Source organism: Blennius ocellaris, assembly GCF_963422515.1.
Source record: "Blennius ocellaris genome assembly, chromosome: 21".
In the NCBI taxonomy this organism is placed as follows: Eukaryota; Metazoa; Chordata; class Actinopteri; order Blenniiformes; family Blenniidae; genus Blennius; species Blennius ocellaris.
In genome coordinates, this window is record NC_137670.1 from 14799951 (window position 1) to 14819653 (window position 19703).

Sequence of the window (19703 nt, forward strand, 5' to 3'; positions counted from 1 at the left end):
TCCTGAGCGCGTTCCTGACAGCCTGCCGGTTTCCACTACAGCTCACGCTTTACCAACTAAACCTGAGCAACAACGATTGTTTTTCGAGTTTTTTAACGATTTCAGCACACGGGAGGCGTTTCCAAAGCTTCTCCGTTTCTAATAAATAGCGTCTGGTCGAAGTGAACCAAACCCCTTCCGGGCTAAAAATACACTCCCCGGTCGGACTGGTTGAGTTTCTAGTTTCTAGTCTGGGTAAGTGGCTTCACTCACTGCGTGACTTGACAGGAATAATGTAAGTCCCAGCGGCAACGATCACTTTCTATACCAACTTTTGGGTCTTTTGAACTGTTTACCTAAAATGAAGCGGAGGCTGCAGTGTTTATGATGGACTTACTGAGCTTTTGGAATCGTGTTTGAGCAGTGAGGACATGTCTTGAATGACGTGATGAATGGGCTTCATGGTGTTTCATGTTAATAACATTTTACAATTTACAATACTACATTGAGAAAGTAGCAGATTATTATTACCATTATTAAATACATTTATTATTATTATAATTGTTGTTGTTATTATTGTTATTGGTATTGGTATTATTATTATTTTTATTATTATTATTATTATTGCACAATTTTGCGAGACAGATACAGCTGTAAAAAAGATGAAATATTCTAATAATTTTTTTGCATAATTTATTCTCTAATTTTAGTCGTGATGTCTTTGGTTAAAACACAAACAAACGTCATCTGAAATATATGGTATTTTCAATATTTGAATTGCACTGCAGTTTAATATTTTATTGAGGGACACGTGTGCATATTGTTCTAAACAGAGAGTGTGATATCAACATTTACAATATAACGTTGCAATACATTTCCAGTTACTTTCTAGTTCATATACTCTTCATGTCAACATCCGGGACCTTTTCTTCCCTGGACTGTATTGACAACAGAGGTATTTCATTTAATTATTTTAACTTTACATTATACCTGAGGGGGGGAAAGGCAATTGTGTTTATTTGAAATGTTGTCCAAAAAGAGAAAAAGCATTTATTTGAAAATTAAATTATGTATTTTTAAAGCAAAATCTATGACTATGGTAATGCTCAACAACATTATTGCTTATGGCAGGTTTCAATAATATCATACAGCTCTACTTTAAACTTCATTATTTTTTAGTTCAATTCGAATGTGCCAAATTCATCCTCCGTTTCAAGCAGTTAAGAACAAATGACAGCACAATACCAGATTCCAGTCTTCATAAATGTGATTTTATATTTATTCCATAACCAGAGTGTGTACAAGCAGCAAGTGTGTTTGTGTGTTTGTGTGTGTGTGTGTGTGTGTGTGTGTGTGTGTATGCGTGCGTGTGTAGTCAATCAGACCAAACACAAACTGCATCTTCACCATCAGACTAGATCGCACTGTCATCAGTCGCCATTTTTAAAAGGTGAAACAAAAGCATAAGGTGTTAATTATTAATGAAGTCATTTTATGTACTTATAATGCACCCAGGCGCCACAAATAATAGAGTGGACTATTCAAATGTCACACTCTCCTCATCTGATTTTTACCCGAGGAAACATTGAGGTAAACGTCTCACATAGAAACTTGTACTTGATGTATAGAAGCAGTGACAAATGGACACATGTTTGAGCACAATGTGGACTTTATAACACATTTAAAACAAAATAAAAAGCCACTTGCTTAATACCAACTCAGTGTGGCCTGGAGCTGGTACATTTAATTCAGTGTTTATTTTGACAATAGAATCACTATGGCAACAAGTAATTTGAAGTGACTCATTGAAAACATCAGCCCAATGCCACCCATAGTACACATAAAATAAAATACACACAGTAATTGGTATAGCAAGGTTATTAATAATAATGACAAGCACTCTAAAACATTGAACAGTAAAATGCAAAAAAAAAACAGACCAATGTAAAATAATAATTTATTTCCCCACACAAGCAGCAGAGGAGACAAATAGATGGAAGCTCTCTGTGTGGACCTATTGAGAGAAAGAATTACAAACATGCCACAGACTACTTGATGTATTGACCATATTCTATTCACATTTTTTTAATTGTACATTTAGATGATAGTATATTCGATGTACTGTCTGTTCATGTGTACAAATGGAAACAACAACAAAAAATCTTGAATCTTGAAATAACTTAACAAATTAATGATCATATAAATGAGATTACATTTAAATCCTGCTGCAGTTACCCGGCTGCTGTTGTTATTTGACAGTTTTTTTTAGGCCAACTTGGTCTAATTTTATTGTGTCATCGTCTCTTTTAGGGACGGTTCCAACAAAATAATGGCTGAATCCGTCGCAAATGTGGCCCGGAGGGTCAATGCAACGGTCGAAGAGGGAAAAGACAGTTTGGGTAAAACTCTTTTAACTTTCTGATGCTCTTCCTGTCATATAAATATATTTCACTTCAATTTCATTTACGAGTTCCAGTAGTCCTGGTGTTGTTTCTGATTTTACCAGCAGGTGGCAACAGAACCTTAAGTGTGATTTCTATCGCCCAATCAGCTCAAGTGCAATATATTTTCTTGAATGTTTTTAATCTGAGGTTTCGTTTGTTTTATCTTTCAGACTTGTCAAACTGCAAGCTCATTTCTTTCCCAGACGGCGTGTTCAAGGTCCTTAGAAGTGTCTCGGAAAACATCCGCGTTATCACATTGGCTGACAATGAGATGAAGGCCATTTCCAGCAAGTTCTTTTCAACTTTCACTCAGCTCACAGGTAGTTGAGGAACGCCACACGGCGAGTTCACATCCATCACTTCAGTCTCAATGAGAAGATTGTGTGCATTGTTTCACTTTGACGTTGAAGCACTGACCTGATGCCGCGGTCTAAGACTGACAATACCCTCTGATTTATTATTATTATTATTGAAAAATCCCACAGAATTGGACTTGCAAGGAAACGTCCTCACCAAGCTGCCGGAGGCGGTTGGAGAAATGCAGCATTTGACCAGCATCAATCTGGCTCATAACAAGTTCTCAGTTTTCCCTGAGAAGATCACTGAAATCGCCACGCTGGAGATGATTAACCTGGAGGGAAACAGCATCACAGGTCAGATTAAAAAAAAAAAAAAAAAAAAAAAGAATAGCTCAACGGTTCCTTTTCACGTAAATGAATTGGCTGCGAGTTTACTCGTGACTCACGCTGCTTTAAATGTCGCTCGACAGATTTACCTCTGGAGAAGTTGTCCGCCATGCCGGCACTGAAGTGGATGAATGTCAAGTCCAACCCTTTGGATTCAAACACACTGTCGGCTCTGCGATCTCCACATAAATTTGACATCTTGTCGACCGCAGAGTCCTAAGATGGGGCCGTGCTTCAGCACCTATAGACTGCATGCCGTGTGCCTTTCACTGCTGAAGCTGGATGCTGTTTTGTGCCTGAAAGAACAAAAATGCTGGACGGTTTTACAACCTTGTAAACTCATGGCCTCCTTGACTGACTTTTCATGGGAACGTTTTTTTGGTTAATTTATTACTTTTAGCATAATAAATTCATGATTATACTCTGAAAATGTGGGCTTTATTTTTTTTCTTGAATAACAATTTGACCATTAGATGGATGAATTTAAGTCAAATGTCAATTATTCCTGTGTGACAATTCTTTAATTGTAGGGATTTGTAATTTTGCTGCTTTTCTTGAGTAGTTGTTGTTGACATTAGTACTTTTTCACCCATAGGTGTGTGAAATATGTGGAAAAATGTTTCAGTACCATCAGTGTATTTGGAAATTTGACAAATATTTTATGAAATGTTACACATTTTCTGTAATTGCATGTACAGAACATGTTATGCTCTGCTTTTATCAGCAACATATTGATCATATATACGACAACTATACCAATACAATTGATGCTTTGGTCACAGAACCTATTGTAGTCAATAGGACAGCATGAGAAAATGAATTTTCACTCTTCAGTTCATCCCCAGTATGACTTTACCTGAGGCTCCAACTCAGAAGAGTTGCATTTATTATAAGGTAAATTTCTTAAGACTTTCTAAAGTTGTTTTTTTTTCTGGCACCGGTTGCACTCTGAATACATCACACAGAAGGAAAGTGGAGGTGGAATCAAGTACCTTTAGGCAAATGTCAGTCAGGTTCTTAAATCCTCCATCTGTAGAGTCTCCAGACAGCAGAGGCTGGTGTACAAAAGAAACACTCAGGCTTTTTGAGGATTCTTTAAATAGCAGCGCTGCTCAGTCTGGATCACCTATCGTGTTTGAGCGTCACGGCTTTTGGCACATTAGCATGTGATTGCTAATCGGGTGGGGGCATTCTGGTGCACAATATCCCACGTTCACTATTTCTGTGGGGTCACAGATGAAAGACAGTGACTGCTTCGACAAGCCAGCCAACGGTCGGCTGGGCCAAGAGAAATATTTAGCATGGCCACAAGCTTACGACATCACGTGGCTCCTCTGCTGTCCCGACAGTGACCTTGCACTGGACATCATGACTCCATCCAAGTCTCTGATCATCCATATGACAGAGAATAAGAGCATTTTCTACAAAGTAGATTATGGGCTCTATTTTCAACAAAATGTAATGAGATATCTTCAGAGATGCTTAATTACGCTTTACACTGAGACTATATTGATTACGTGCTGATTAGAAGCCAGTAGGTTTTTTGATGGAACCGTCCATTTCTGTACTGCTTTATAAGGTTTTGAAGGTTGCAGACAAGTAGGAAGTGTTCCAAGCTGAATTCATGGAGACGGACAGTTTCACTCGCACAGATCTACACCTACAGACATTTTAGGCAACAAAAGATAATCTATGCATACGTAAACAAAACCTGCAATTTCTACTCAGAAAAGCCCCAAACTACAGAGTTTTTGTGCCCCTCCCCACTGTGAGACAAGAGCACTAACTACTACACCAGGTCAGCCCTTTATATTATTAAATTATAAATTGCCACAATTGGCTAATTGGCATTTTTAAACTGCAAGGACATGAAAGTGTCATTTTACCATTTAAATGTACGTGCTTGTATGTTCTATCATCGCACTTTTTCCTGATGCGTGTGGTATGGCATCACAATTTGTGATTGTTTGTTTTTGATCTGTGCAAATATACCCCATTGCTTTAGAATTCAATTTTGGGATTTTTCCCAAATAAAAGGAAATTGCACAGATTTCACAGTCAGCTTCTAGAAATAGTCTGTTATCAAGCTGCTACAGTGAAACCTAAGTGGTGAGAAGTCACAACATGGACAAACCCCGTAATCCCTCTTTGTTAATTGGCTTACAGCTAACACCAGTCAGCTCCATCTGTTTTTGTCTGAAAAGAGCTCTCAAGGGCCACAGCTTACATGAAGGAAATGGAAAAAAATCACTCCTCACGCAAATAAGTTGCAAACTTCACATCCACGCTGCAAAACGCATATGGCAGCCATGGACAAGAGATAACAAGTGGGGATTAGCTATCAATTACATTTCCTGGCAGCTCCAAACACTTGTTTACGCTCCGGCTCGCTCCACATGTCTGCATTTGATGTGATTTGAATGCAGCAGCAGGCAAAGAGCCGGCGGGGCTCTGCCGTCCTACTCTTGCGCCCGCGCACCGGCTGTGTTGTCACACGCAAGGCAGTCGTCAGGTGTGCAACCGTCAGCTTAAGCAATGCGCATGCACAGTCCCTCTGCCTCGATGACTGTCACTCTGGGGCTTCTTAGTCCTGCTGTATTAGTCCACAGACCGCAGTGGAAGAGACGACGACAGACATGAGCTTCGCCACTGAGGAGAGGGGCAGTCCCAACACCCAGGAGTACAGGGTGTTTTTCAGTAAGCAGCTTTTTTTGAGTGTACCTGTTTGTGTGTTTGTGCCCGATACGCCCTGAGTGGATTGTAGCCTGTGTCCTGGTGGCTTGAGTGTCGCTCATCTAGCACAGCAGGAGCCAGTAGTCTTGTCAAGTAGAGCAGAGAGATCTGACACTTTTTCAATCCACATACAGTTGAAACACGTTTCCTTCTTTTTCATAGAAAACTCTGAAGGGACATACATTTCTCCCTTTCATGATATACCCATCTACGCAAATGAAGCAGAGGTGAGGCCTCATCTATCGTCATCTGTTACAGTTATGGACCAAAACTGGAAAAACACACTTTTTAAAGAAAGTTTAAAATAGATCTTTGTGCTCCTGTTATGTGGGCCTGATTGGAACTCTTGATCATGATGATACACATGCGGTTTTTGTTTTTCTTGTAGAATATTTTTCACGCCGTTGTGGAAGTTCCAAGATGGACGAATGCAAAGATGGAGGTAAAAATAATTGTAAAAATATTTTGCAGCCGTCCTGCAATCAATACATTGTTCAGTTCTTCTTAACCATCGTCTGACTCAGTGCTTCATGCTTTGTGCTTTTGCCTCACAGATTGCCACCAAAGATCCGCTCAATCCACTGAAGCAAGACATGAAAAAAGGAAATCTCCGTTTTGTTGCCAATGTGTTTCCACACAAAGGCTATATCTGGAATTACGGAGCTATTCCGCAGGTCAGTCTCTCTCAGGCCCTGTGTACTTATCTCTGTCTGTATCTCTGTTTAATGAAATATACGATCCTCTATATTTGGGCAGACATGGGAAGATCCCAACCACAAGGACAGTGACACAGGATGCTGTGGAGACAACGATCCAATCGACATATGTGACATAGGAAATAAGGTACCGGGAAACCTGCTGACGGTGTCACTGTTCAAGTTCATGTGCTTTCAGCCTTTTCGGGAAAGATGTCTTTGATTCTCAGGTGTGTTCTCGAGGAGAAATAATCAAAGTCAAGGTGTTGGGAACTCTGGCTTTGATCGATGAGGGTGAAACTGACTGGAAGGTCATTGTGATCAATACTGAGGACCCAGAAGCTGCAGACTTTAACAGTAAGTGAAAACCGAGCAACAAAAAGCAGCTTTTTGCTGGAGGAAACTATGCGGTGTTATTTTGAAATCGGAGCTGTTTTCGTGGCTTTGATTTGTTGCAGACATCGACGATGTGAGACGACTTAAGCCTGGATATCTGGAGGCGACAGTCGATTGGTTTAAAAGATACAAAGTCCCCGATGGGAAACCCGAAAACCAGTTTGCCTTCAATGGAGAGTTCAAGGACAGGGTACCTATTTTTGAAAATGTGTGACATAAAGAGCAGATTCCGATTCGTTTTCAGTGCCAAACATAAAAACACTCCCCTCACTTTTTTTTCCAACCTTTTTTTCCCTGGCACACTGACACGTTCTCAGAAAATGGAAAAGTGGAATTTTTATTTTTGTGTGTGTTTCCTAGGAATTTGCCATCAAAACAGTGAAGGACACTCATGAATTTTGGAAGGCTCTAATTTCTAAGGCCACAAGTGCTGGCGAGTTGAACTGGCGAGTACTTCCCAATGTTTCTGTACTCTTTCGTGTGTGTGTGTGTGTGTGTCAGTGTGAAGACTTTTAAGTCGTTCTTTGAGGATTTTTTTTTCATCTTTTCCCATCTTTTTTTTCTCGCTCTGAATTCCTATCTGTGTGATAATATCGGCTTTTAAGAATATCTTGCGTATTTCATTCTCTAATGTCTTCGTCTCTACTACAGATTTTGTTTCCTAATTTTGCTCATTACTTTCTCCACGCAGCACAAACACCAGTGTCTCTGACAGCCCGTTCTGCTGCTCTGCCGGAGACGCTGAGGCTGTAGTCAAATCTGTATGTACCTTTGATTTTCCATCTCACGCTTATATCCTGCAAATCTAGAATCAGACCTCCTCAAATGAGAGTAGAGATAATAAGATGGCGTCACACAGGCTTTTCGCCAATCGATGTGAATCATTAGTTAAGCTGGTGGAGAAAAGAACTTAAAAAGGCACTTTAGTTTTTCTCAAGCTGATTCACTCAGGTACACAGGAATATCGATTTTAAAGTCAATCAAAAACATACATATCATGCTTGTTTTTTGTGTGTGTGTTTTCTTTGATATAAAACACATAATGGCTTCACTTGTTCTTCCAGGCACCTGCTTTGGGAGCTGAAGACTCCATCCCGAGCTCAGGTGGCTGTTCTACATTTACTTGTGGTCTTGTGGCTGCTCCATGTTTTCACACACACTTAATGTTTTATTCATTTCCTTTCTCATTTCAGTTGACAAATGGTTCTACTACGAGAAGTAGGAGAGGACAACATTGTTGGAAGGAGGAAGACTTGAATTGTGTTTCCTTCATCTTCTCTCAGAAGATTTGATGTATATTATACATTTCACATTCCTTTACTCTCTCCTCAATGCCTGTTGCTGTCAACAAACTGAACACTGCGAGAAACAATTCCCCAAAGTGTGTAATGCATTGATTTTAATGTCTCTACATTGTTATCTACACGAGCAACAGAGATCCCTGTGACTGTGTATAATCTTCTCATTCCCCATGCTGAATCTTGGATCTCATTTTATTTCATTATTTGTTGTGTTCTTCACCTCATGTCAATTTCAATAAACAACGTATTCAATGTTCTTAAAAAGTCATTTTTCAATTGAGTCATGGAAGTGAATGTGTGTGAAAAATGCTCACAGGATCTTTCTGAGGTCGGTGATTGAAAAAGCCTAAAATAGCCTTATAAACATAGCGAGCAGCAACAAGGTGTTCCTATGCAACAAGCTGGATGATTTTTGTATAACTTCATTAAAAAATCTTTTATGAAATACTCACAGATAGACATAGCAGAGTAAAACTGCACAAGACTCCTCTCAGGATTGTTAAAAATCAGAAGTATAAAATAAGCCAAAAGTGAAATGGTCAAAATTCTATTAAATTTGGCATTTTTCTGCTCAGCGAAACATGTTTAATAAGAGCTAACTCACATTTATTCCACTGAGGGCTCATCCTGACGTGCTCACAGCTGCAACAGGAATGGCTATGTATAATTGACAACACTGGACCAGCTGTAAAATGGAATAATTGGGACTGGAGGGGAAGAATACGGATTTCTAGTCATAAGATAGGAACTCTGTGGGTGTAGAGTCAGATCCAATAAAGCACAGGAGGAAATCTCATTTAGTTTCCTTTATGTATACTTATTCGAGCTCTGGTTGTAGAATGTAACACGTTATGCTATTCAGGTTGGTTAAAATGTTTAGACAGGCGTCAAGTTTCATTGTTTCTGTATTCCTGTGCTGTTTGCTACTTGTGTAATTGTGTTGACCATTCTGAAAAAAAAAGACTGATGGTGAAGGTGCTGTGAATTAAACTGAAAAGGTACCATATTCATTGCATAAATAGACCAACAAATCAAACCAGGGACTGACACACTTATAAATAGTTTTTGTTCATGCCACTAAGTACAATAAATGAGAAAAGCCCATAGTAATTTAGGTTTTTTTTATTTATACATTTCTATGGTTTGTATTAATGCAAAAAGGGAAATGTTCAAGTTATTCAAAGGTACTTTTGCTTTCATTGTACTGAATTGGCACACTCGAGATCAAATTGGATTGTTTGTATGAAAGATTGAACTGTCAGATTCTATAAGACCTGGCCTCCTTTCTTTCATTTCCTTAAGACAAAGATATTGCTTGAAGAACCATGAGGTGTGGTTTGCACAGAGCACCCAGTGGGCATCCTACGTATTTTATATTCATTTACTCATTGCACTTCTTCTATATAACTTGTGACTTCACTGAAAACCATTTACATATATTTAATATCATCAGGGACTGCGCTTGAAAGGCAGCCTTGCCTGGGGGCAAGGACCCTGTTTTGTTTCATATATATGTATTTTCATTTGTTTGTTTTATTTCTCTTTTGACTACTATTTCACAATTATAGTGCTTGTGTATGAGTATATGTACAGTATGTATATATAGACAATTGAACATTATGAAGTGTATTACCCACTTTCTATGGGGAAAAACAAGTATCATTGTAGCACTGGAATTTCATTTTATTTTTTATTTTTTTTTGGGGGGGGGGTACATCAATAAAAATCGGTCTTAAAAGTGACCTTTGAAATATAACGACAGTGACCCATGCCACACAATATATAACATCATTGACAACTCGCCGTAGAAAGGGGGCGCTAAACCATATTCTCTTACCAGACGCACCGTTTGTTAAACAGAAGAAGAGGGATCCTGTTTCCAAGGCGACCGCTGATACTACGGAGAGCCGAGCTGCTGGACGGCTGCAGGTGAGTGCATCGCAGCACCGCCACACAACGACACTTTATGCCGGCAACGTGTCTCAATAACCGGTTAACTAGTAGCCTGCTGTTCGGGGCGTGTGTTCCGGACTCGCCTGGAGACTGTCGAACCACCCAGAGGCTTCACGTTAGCTAATACCTTAATGCTAACTAGCTAAACGGGGCTAGTATGTAGCCGTCGATTTAAATGGGACAGAAAAGGCGAATAGAAATCATTATAACATCAACTAAAACATGACAACAACCTGCACAGACTTCACAAAGCGTGCAACATCACAATGCTGGAGATTATGATTATTTAATAGTCCTTTTGGGTCGTAGCTATAGTGGCTTAAGCTGCAATTTAATTGAAGCGATGTTGTTTATTAGACGCTAAGCGCCGATAAATCATTCACAGAGACCTGTTGCGCGTTTTCCTGAAACTACAGAGACAAGTTTCTCAATAAGTGATCGTTTTATCTGGTGACAGCTCCCCAGCTGCCTGCTACACGTGTGGGTGGAGGTGTCGTGGCATTTCACACAAGTTCAGTCACGATACTTAAAACAGCAACAAGATAATGTGAACAACGTGCTGCACAACGTCCGACGAATTGAAAATACATGGTGGTGATGATGCTTCCAAACTATAAAGGAACGCAATCAACAGCGAATATTAAGGGCCCATCTACAAAAAGTTATTGGGTTGAAATGGTAAATGGATTTCATTTATACAGCGATTTGCTACTCAGTCACATTTGGTTTTCAGTGTCTTGCTCAAGAACACTTCCAGGTGTGAACAGATGCTAGAACTGAACCTGCAACCTTCCAATTGACCTTACCAACTTTACCACAACACAGAAATGACAATCGAATGCAGGCAGAGAGTTTGATGACCCGAGCTGGGTGGAAACCTTTTTAACCAGTGTTTTGGGATTTAATGAAAATGTGTATATGGTGTTGTTCAAGCAGCGCTCTCGCCTCACAACATGAAGGCCTGGATTCACATGTGGGGTTTCACGTTCTCCAGTGCCCTGCTTACCCTGAACAGGACTTGAGCTGTAAAGAAGATAGATGGACGTTGTTCAAGCCAAAGAAAGTTGGATCTGATCCATTCCTGCATTTATCCATCCTCATTCTATACCTATTTTATCCAGGTATGAATAGATGCATGTGGCTGGAGCCTGTCCCAACATTGACATGATAAGTGTGAATCCCAGACAGAGCCATTATGGATAGGGAAGAAAGGTTACTTACTCTTGAAAGAGTCTAGTGTATGTTAAAGTTAAGCTGAATATAAAGAACAATCCTATGCTGAATGTAGCGCAGCACCCTGTTAATAGATGTTTTTCACAAGATATTTCAAATTCACCACTGTGAGCCAAGAGCACAATACTGTAGCCAAGTATGTAAACACAATATTGAGAGTGCGCGGGGATCTGGCTTTAGAGCAAGTTTATTTGTAATATATTTTCTGAAGATATATGTGGCAGAAGGGGGGGTTTATATTAAGCTCTTACCTTTGGCTTCAGCAGCCTAATATGAATACAATATGGACTCGAGGTGTTTTGTTTTTTTTCTTCTTCTTTTTTTTTACGAGGTTGTTCTAAGACTTTATCACTATTTCATGAGTTGGATTATTTGTATTCTGGTGCAGTTGTGTTTTATTTTCTTCATGTAAAGTACAAAACAGTATATGGTTGTTTCTGAATATTAATGGGAAAAACCGAGGACACATTTTCACATAATGGATAATTAATGTTTTGTATTTGTATTCTGTGGTGATTTTTTTTTTCTCCCTTCCTCTCGTCGGCAGACACTGTCAAGATGTCATTTTTATTCGAGTGGATCTACAAGGGATTTAGCAGTGTTTTACAATTCTTAGGTGAGCATTGTCCGTCGTTCAGCGGCGACTCGGCACTGACAAAAGCACTTTAGTCACAAATAACGTGAAGCTCACAAAGATCCGCAGAGTTACGAATGTGAAAATCTGAATTTGCGAAGAAGGAAAGTGTAATTTCAAACTGTCTTCTTTGTGTAAAACCACAATCAGGTTTGTACAAAAAGAGTGGGAAGCTGGTTTTCCTGGGCCTGGACAATGCCGGTAAAACGACGCTCCTGCACATGCTGAAAGACGACCGACTCGGGCAGCACGTGCCAACGCTTCATCCAAGTAAGCAGGAAACATTGCTGTCATGTCGTCACCTTGTTGTTTTTGAAGAATATCATACCCTCATGTTATGAAAGTGACCTATTTTCATGATGCAACTGAATTAAGACTCTGTTCTCTTTTCTTACTTGAATATTTCATCACCCACATCAACAATCTTGTGGGATTATTATCTCCTGATTCTTATTGTGACTGAGCAGGGTACACAAAAAACCAACTCCCAATTCCATTTGCTTTCTTTCAAAGCGTCTGAGGAGCTGACGATTGGTGGCATGACATTCACTACGTTTGACCTTGGTGGACACGTGCAAGGTGAGCGTTGTCCTTTGCTTGGTTTGCCTCAACAGGTTTCTTTTGGGGGGGGGGGGTAAATCAGTAGCGACTTTAAACAAATCCTCAGTGTTATGACTTCAGATACCGTCAGTCTGGATTACTGAACCACAAAGTAAAGTTTTAGTTGGACTGTTTAAAGCCTGAAATTAGTGAGTGACTTGTACAAGAGCACAACTGCAATTTTACAAATGAAATATTCTCTGGATACACGTTCAAATAGAATCCCATTCTGTCACAATTTCAGGTTTATAATAGCTGTGTCGATTGCATCGTGTAGATTATATTGAAGTAGCAGTCAATTATATAAATACACAAATAATATTTTCTGCACGTTAAGATGGAAAAGTGAATTTTGCTTAGATTGCTGCTTGGACGACTAATTCTCAGGGCATTTAATTATTTATTTTTTTTAAATGTTCCCCCTTTGCTTGCAGCTCGAAGAGTTTGGAAGAACTACCTGCCAGCTGTGAATGGAGTCGTCTTTCTGGTCGACTGCGCGGATCACGACAGACTCGCCGAATCCAAGACCGAGCTCGACGTAAGAATCGATATCGCCGTGGTCACGAGGCGTTCGGCACCGACCGCGCCGTTGTCTTGAGAACCCGAGAACTGACGCGACTCTGCATATTTCGCAGTCCCTCCTGTCGGACGAGACCATCGTCACCGTGCCGGTGTTGGTTTTGGGTAATAAAATCGACCGTCCCGAGGCCATCAGTGAAGGAGGGCTGAGAGGAGCGTTCGCGCTTGACGGGCAAGTTACCGGAAAGGTAGGCACGTTATTGACCTCGAGCTTTCATTTCTCATTGGGGGGGTGGGGGGGGTAGCCATCCTCACTGATACCGATTGTTCCCAACAGGGCAACGTCTCTCTGAAGGAGCTGAACGCCCGCCCGCTGGAGATATTCATGTGCAGCGTGTTGAAAAAACAAGGCTACGGCGAAGGTTTCAGGTGGTTATCGCAGTACATCGACTGACGTCACAAGGAGGGCTTTAAACCTACAGGTTTTTGAGGAAGGAAATATAAAAAATATGTCCCTTTGTCAGTATTTAAATGCCCAAAATTTAAGTCAAATCATGAATAGACTACCCTCCCCCCCCCCCCCCCCCAGAGATTCTTCTATGCAAATCTTTCAAAGTGTTTACTGGTGAACTGTCCTAAATGTGTAGTAAATGTCTGAATTAAAAGAGTTGCATGGCTTGTTAATGAGGTTACATCATACCTGATTACAATACAGCAGCAGTACATTATGCAAGAACGTAGATGTGTTTGCTTCAGTGTTGCATTATTAATGACTTGATAGACCAACTGTTTAGATTGGAATTTCATTTGTGAGCGATGAACCTCAAGGCCTCTCTGTTGACGACGGTGAATAATTTAATGCGTGTCTGACGTTGAATTAAGATGGCCTCGTTCAGATTTTCATACAATCAAGTAGACAAATGGACTCATTACAGAAGATTAATCCCTCGAATCTGACGAGACACTCTGCCTTCAAAGCATGGCGCCAAACCCCCCCCCCCCAAAAAAAAAAACCGTGTACTATTAGAAAGACAGAATCTTCACAGCTGAGCAACGAGCCAAAATAACTTGAAATCCCACCAAAATGAAAACCCGAAAAAGGCAAAGAAAGGACGATATGACGGAGGTAAACGGAGACGGATTTAACAGCTCGCTGATGAGTGTGCTGTGAGTAATGTGCTGCTCACTTTCAGTGTCTTGATGAAATTGGCTCTTTATTTTATTATAATTTTTTTTTATTTTAGTTCCGTGAATGACGCGTTCGCCTCCAGCTGATGTGATGGAAGGGTTTCAAAATGTGTCCGTACTGTCTTTTGGGCTGGTCAGTGTGGAATTCAGAGACAAATAAATGTCCACACAGAACTCCAGTGTCTTTTTCTTCGGCCCTTTGCTTTATTGTGTCATGAAAGTAGTCATAATAAATGCCCCCTTAAAAAGCCGTGAAGCAATAAAGTAGAATAACCAGACGTACTGTAGCAGAGACAACCTTCAGAAAAATTATATGCTTTTTTTTTTCTTCTTTTTTTTTTAACGAGCGTTTAATTCTGAATCTGTTCACAGACGTCTGCTCATCTTTTCCATTATGTGACTATTAACTCACACTGTGAAATATTCAGTCTGTCGTTTTACTGCTTTGGATTGGTTTTGGTTTTCCTTGAAAGGAGTGCAGATTATGGACCAATACAGAGTGGTAACCGTTCAACTAAGAAGCTGAAACTAAATGGGGATTTAGCTTTTTTTTTTTGTTTTTAATTTTATATTTCTTATGCTGTTGTAGTGCCTCCGCTTTGTACCGACGTGTGATTAGGACTTAAACTTGTCAGCGCTAACTATCTCCAGGTTCCAGGTAATGTACTTTTTGACTGTCGAACACAGGGTGGGTGTCGATCTCTTTTTAATTCATACATTTGATCAACTGGGCCTAAGCAGGAAAAAAAAAAGAAAGCATCGTAAACGAGAAATGACTTCGAAATAATTATGAAATTAAAAAAAAAAAATCTCAAATAACATATGGGGTCAGATCAGACTCTCTGGCGTTGACCTGCAGGCTTTATGTTCGACAGCCCTGGTGTTTAAATGACAAGAGAGTGCTCTTTGCAGACCTGTTCTGGAAGTTATTGCTCCAGCTTTACTCGGATTTTCCCTCATTTATTCCCTCATTAAAAGAGGCTCAAAATAGATCGCCACGAACCGAGGCATGTCAACTTTGTACTTAATGGACTGTTTCCCACTTGTTTACAGGGTGTTTCTTCACATATAGAAATTGTAGTATGCATGTAAACAAACTGCTTTTCTTCCCCCCCTTTGAACCGTGTTCTGTACCAGTTGTGAGTGCTTGTAAATTATGTATAGTACACATGTAAATGCTTGTACAGTAAACTGCCCCGGAGCACTGGAGTTATTTATAACTGTATATTACTTGAATTACCATTTTCAGGAATTATGTGTGCAAACCAGTTGTCATTAACCTAGATAACGAATAAATATCTGTCTATTTATTAACTTGTAAAATGTAATAAAAAGAAATATCAGCTTTTTATGGACTTGTGTTGTTTTGTTTGTATCTGTTTTGGTGGCTTTCATAACTGACTCTTACTTCTGGTTTTTTCCATCTGGGGAAATATAATTACTGGATAAATACTTAAAAAAAAAAACTTTACATTGATAAAAGTGGAACTAATTAAAATGGAATGATGGAAAAAAAAAGAAGATTCCAAATGAAAATGAGAAGAAAGTCAAACATTTCCAGTGTTTGTCCCTTCATAATGGAATCAAGCTGCAAAGTGCAATCATGTAAATGGATTTTCCCTTGTTTGCTCAATAGATATTTAATTACATTCATTCTCATTTAAGTTTAGAAAAACAAAAACAAACCCAAGGAAGTGATTGTTCTCGTGACGACTGTCAGCGTTTCACTGGTATTCACAGAAAGTTAAGAACTCGAGGCCTCACAGGCTGTGATGGTGCAGTCATTTAAAGGGAGGCGGTAGTTTGCCTGGAGGGTCGTAGTTTGAATCCCACTGCTCTCATACAGTACATCCAGAAAGTATTCACAGGGCTTCACTTTTTTTATCCTACAGCCTGAATCCAAAATGGAATAAATTAATTTCTTGTCATCATGTGACGTACTGTTTATGTCACCATGGTCGTTATTGAGCAGGTAGATAATTATGTTGGCCTGTTATTCAAGTGGTACAATTGTTCAATGGTATAAAACTTACCTTAAGTGACAAAAACAATCTATTGTACATCAGGTACTGTCACACTTTTTAGAAATGATGTCACATGACTGAACCCGGATGTCGACAGCATGCCTTTTTTTTAAGATTTCAGGAGTTTAAACCAAGTGTAATGCTGAATTAAGAAATTTGCAGACCACTTAAATGGGAAGTAGAAGTAATACTATTTTTGCAACAATAGTATACTTAACCAGCGCTCAGTAGTTTATGTAACCTTTTTTTTTTATGTTATAAGACATCGAATATACAAATATAAATGGCCTTTAATCATGGTAGTTTTTAAAAAGTCACTCAAATAAAAAAAAATAAAAAAGGCCCTAAAATATGCTAAAATAACAAGGTTGCATTTCCCAGCTTCCAATTCTCTTGGATTAAATTATTAATTCCATTGTTTTTCCTAGTTTTCATACCTTCCAAATCTTTATTCCTGAATAAACAAAGAAAATATTTTTCTTTAGTTCCGACTGATTGCTGAATGTAGCCAATCAGTGATGAAGTATAACATTCAGGACTTCTATTAAGGCGTGATTGCTAATCGTTTGAGAGTAAACAGCTTAACACCCAGCCATTTCCAATTCCACCATTTACATAACCTCTGCTGCCTTTCACATTGATCACTCAGCGCTTTGCCATCTGGTCGCCGACTGCTGTAATTTGTTCTCTTAGCATGAGGTGGCAGCTGAGCACCAAAATACCCCAGCAAATATCCCCATCTGTCTGTCACAGAGGCGACTTAAAGGACACTCTGCTACAGCTCCAGGCCCCCCCCCCTGTTTTACTTCCACTTCAGGATCAATGAAAACTTTACTCTGTATTTGCAGTTACACATAATGAGTTGTGATTACAGCCGTTAAACAAGCCCCAGTGTGAATAATCTTTAACTCACCAGGTGAGGATAAGGAAGAGGAGTATGCAACGTGAATATGGAATGAACAGAGTGCCATTCGCTGCTTCCCTCCCTCTGATCAATGTTTCTGTTTAATTATTTGTATCACCACGGGGTTCAAATAGCATAACAGCTACTTCACCGAAGAACGCGTACAATAACAATAATGTTTTCTGACACCGAGGTAAAGCAGAGCTGTAGCCGCTCACACACTGAGCGTGAAACTCACACAATTAACTCTGAATCCACAAACACCAACGCTGTGGTTGATTTGATTTCAGATGAAAATATATGACTAATGATCCCTGATCAATAGGCAATAATTGGCTTTTGTTGACTTTACCTTTGAAAGTGAAGCTGGTCTCAAGAGAGAACCTGGAACTGTCGCACCCGTTACATTTATGGTCTTGCATTATTATAAAAGTAATAATTTTTGATGTGCCTGCATTGGGTTGTAATGTAATTCAAAAGAAATGAAATCATGTAACATAGAAGAGTTGTTGTGTCACTGGATTCGGCTCGAGGGGCTTGTGTGTCGTCTTTGGTCACAGTTTCAGTCCAAAGAGAGACATTTGAAGACAATTGGTGAATCTAAAGTGACTGTGAGTCTGATACTCGGTTTCTTCTTCCACTCTGATATTCCCGTCTGTCTGACTCTTTTATATTTCACCTGTTGCTTCAACTTAACTTTTGTCTCTTTGGGTCACTTTAATAGAACTCCAAGCTTGTTGTGGTATCTTCTCGCCTTGAAAAGATGTCTGTAGAACTTGATTACAAACCATTCACTCAAATCAGCGGTGAGAAGCACTGACCTTAATACTAATAATGAGAGTAAGCGTGTGAGTTAAGACTGCATTGATCATTTCCACGTTTGAAATTTCCGGAGAAGATTGACGACAACGCTAAAGTTGGGCCCCAGTGCCTTTATTAGTAAAGTGCTCAGCCTAGAAGTACATTCTTATTTTACTAACATGCAATACTAAAAACAAACAAATGTCTCGGCCTATCAATAGCATGAATGAAAACATGGCAACAATATTCTCATAGAAAAAAAAAAATACCACAGTGTGAATTCAAGTATACACACAGAACTTCAAGTAATGCACAAGTTGTTGTTTTTTTTTTTTTTCTATATAAACACAAAATACAGTATTTCAAGTTGCAAACTTTAAAGTAAAACAGAGTTGTGGCACATTCTTCATCATGATTCGAGAGTAAGCAGAGGACAACGGCCAGTGGTTTCTACTGTGGGTGCGGTTTAGCTCGTCAAAGTACATTCTACAGGTTTTCATGTCAAAGTACAGCCGACTGGAAAACGTAGGTCCCGTGATGTAGTGGCGTGGAATCCACTTAATTCATGTACAATTTCAAACCGGCTCGGAGCTGTGACTTGAAACCGTTCAGACCCTTTAAAGTTGCTTTTACACTGGATTTATATACACGGTTTTTCAAACACTTAACACCACGGCGCTGAACCTTTAAGAGCAAAAGGTCGACATTTTGGAAAATATGCTCGCGTGCTCTCAAGCTGGAGATCAGTATCGCGTCAAGATAACTGCTTTTGGGGCCACTTGCTCCACATGGAAACAAAGGTGGTATACACAACAATAACAGCTGTTAGCAAACAACAGCTTGTTTACACCTCCAGAGGTTAGGGAGCCAGAGAACATTACCAGTCATTATTACCAGGCAAATGAAAATCTAATATTTACTCTCAATTAGTTCTGATTTGATTGCCTCTCAGTCCTGAGGGAAATAAAAGGCTCTTCAGGAGCTGCTAAATGCTACACGGGTGCTAACTGTGTCTACCTGCTGTAATCAGGAAGTGCCACCCGGTTCAGACGAGTGAGAACCAAACCAGAAAAGTCCACAGTCAAGTGGAAGCAGCCATGGAGACGTCAACGGCTGCCAACGTAGGCAATGGTAATTCCCTGGAGGGTTATTTCTCCCGGTGGCGCCCTTTGTCATGCTGTCTTCTCATTATCATTTAATATGCTGTTATTAGGGAAACATTCATCAGGCATTTACAGGCAGGAAGAGAAAAGGAATCAAAGATGACAAAACCCAGATGCCAACACCTCCGAAGCTCATTAACGCTTCACAAAATGCTTGTTAAGTCATACAAAACGTGTAAAAACAACAATTTCCATTTTCACGTCTCATATGTGACACCTGAAAATGTGACGTGTCACTTTTAACACAGTTTTTTGTTTTTTTCCCCTCCAAAAATCCAGATTCAACAAAGGTTTATTTCATTAATAAACACGATAATTAGTGAGAAAACAAAAGTAGCTGATTTTCTTGATTCCAGTCTGTTTCCTGACATAACTCTCAATATTAAATACTCAAGTGGCACTGATCACTTTCATTTAATTGTCTACAGTAAAAACTATTTCCCAAAATGT

At 39.5% G+C, this 19703-nt stretch overlaps 3 protein-coding genes across 4 annotated transcripts; all 3 read left to right on the forward strand.

Moving 5' to 3' along the window:
- The first annotated feature begins 41 nt into the window (after positions 1-41).
- lrrc20 (leucine rich repeat containing 20) lies at positions 42-3475 on the forward strand. Of its 2 annotated transcripts, none has more exons than XM_080517792.1 (5): positions 42-234; positions 2290-2378; positions 2594-2743; positions 2909-3076; positions 3193-3475. In XM_080517792.1, the coding sequence occupies exons 2-5, from the start codon at positions 2309-2311 to the stop codon at positions 3327-3329; spliced, it is 525 nt and encodes a 174-aa protein (XP_080373918.1). In that variant the 5' UTR covers positions 42-234; positions 2290-2308; the 3' UTR covers positions 3330-3475. The 2 variants fall into 2 exon arrangements, with proteins under 2 accessions (XP_080373918.1, XP_080373917.1); XM_080517791.1 differs by having other exon boundaries at positions 227-274.
- A 2270-nt stretch (positions 3476-5745) lies between these two features.
- Positions 5746-8155, forward strand: ppa1a (inorganic pyrophosphatase 1a; the record flags this gene model as incomplete). The annotated part of the gene is made up of 11 exons (XM_080516618.1): positions 5746-5806; positions 6005-6069; positions 6231-6284; positions 6397-6516; positions 6599-6685; positions 6768-6894; positions 6996-7123; positions 7294-7379; positions 7625-7694; positions 7998-8037; positions 8127-8155. The coding sequence occupies 11 exons, from the start codon at positions 5746-5748 to the stop codon at positions 8153-8155; spliced, it is 867 nt and encodes a 288-aa protein (XP_080372744.1).
- Positions 8156-11978: 3823 nt separating this feature from the next.
- On the forward strand, positions 11979-15546 carry sar1aa (secretion associated, Ras related GTPase 1Aa; the record flags this gene model as incomplete). Its single annotated transcript, XM_080516608.1, has 6 exons — positions 11979-12036; positions 12205-12324; positions 12568-12633; positions 13089-13192; positions 13290-13421; positions 13511-15546. The coding sequence occupies 6 exons, from the start codon at positions 11979-11981 to the stop codon at positions 13625-13627; spliced, it is 597 nt and encodes a 198-aa protein (XP_080372734.1). The 3' UTR covers positions 13628-15546.
- Between the last annotated feature and the right edge of the window lie 4157 nt (positions 15547-19703).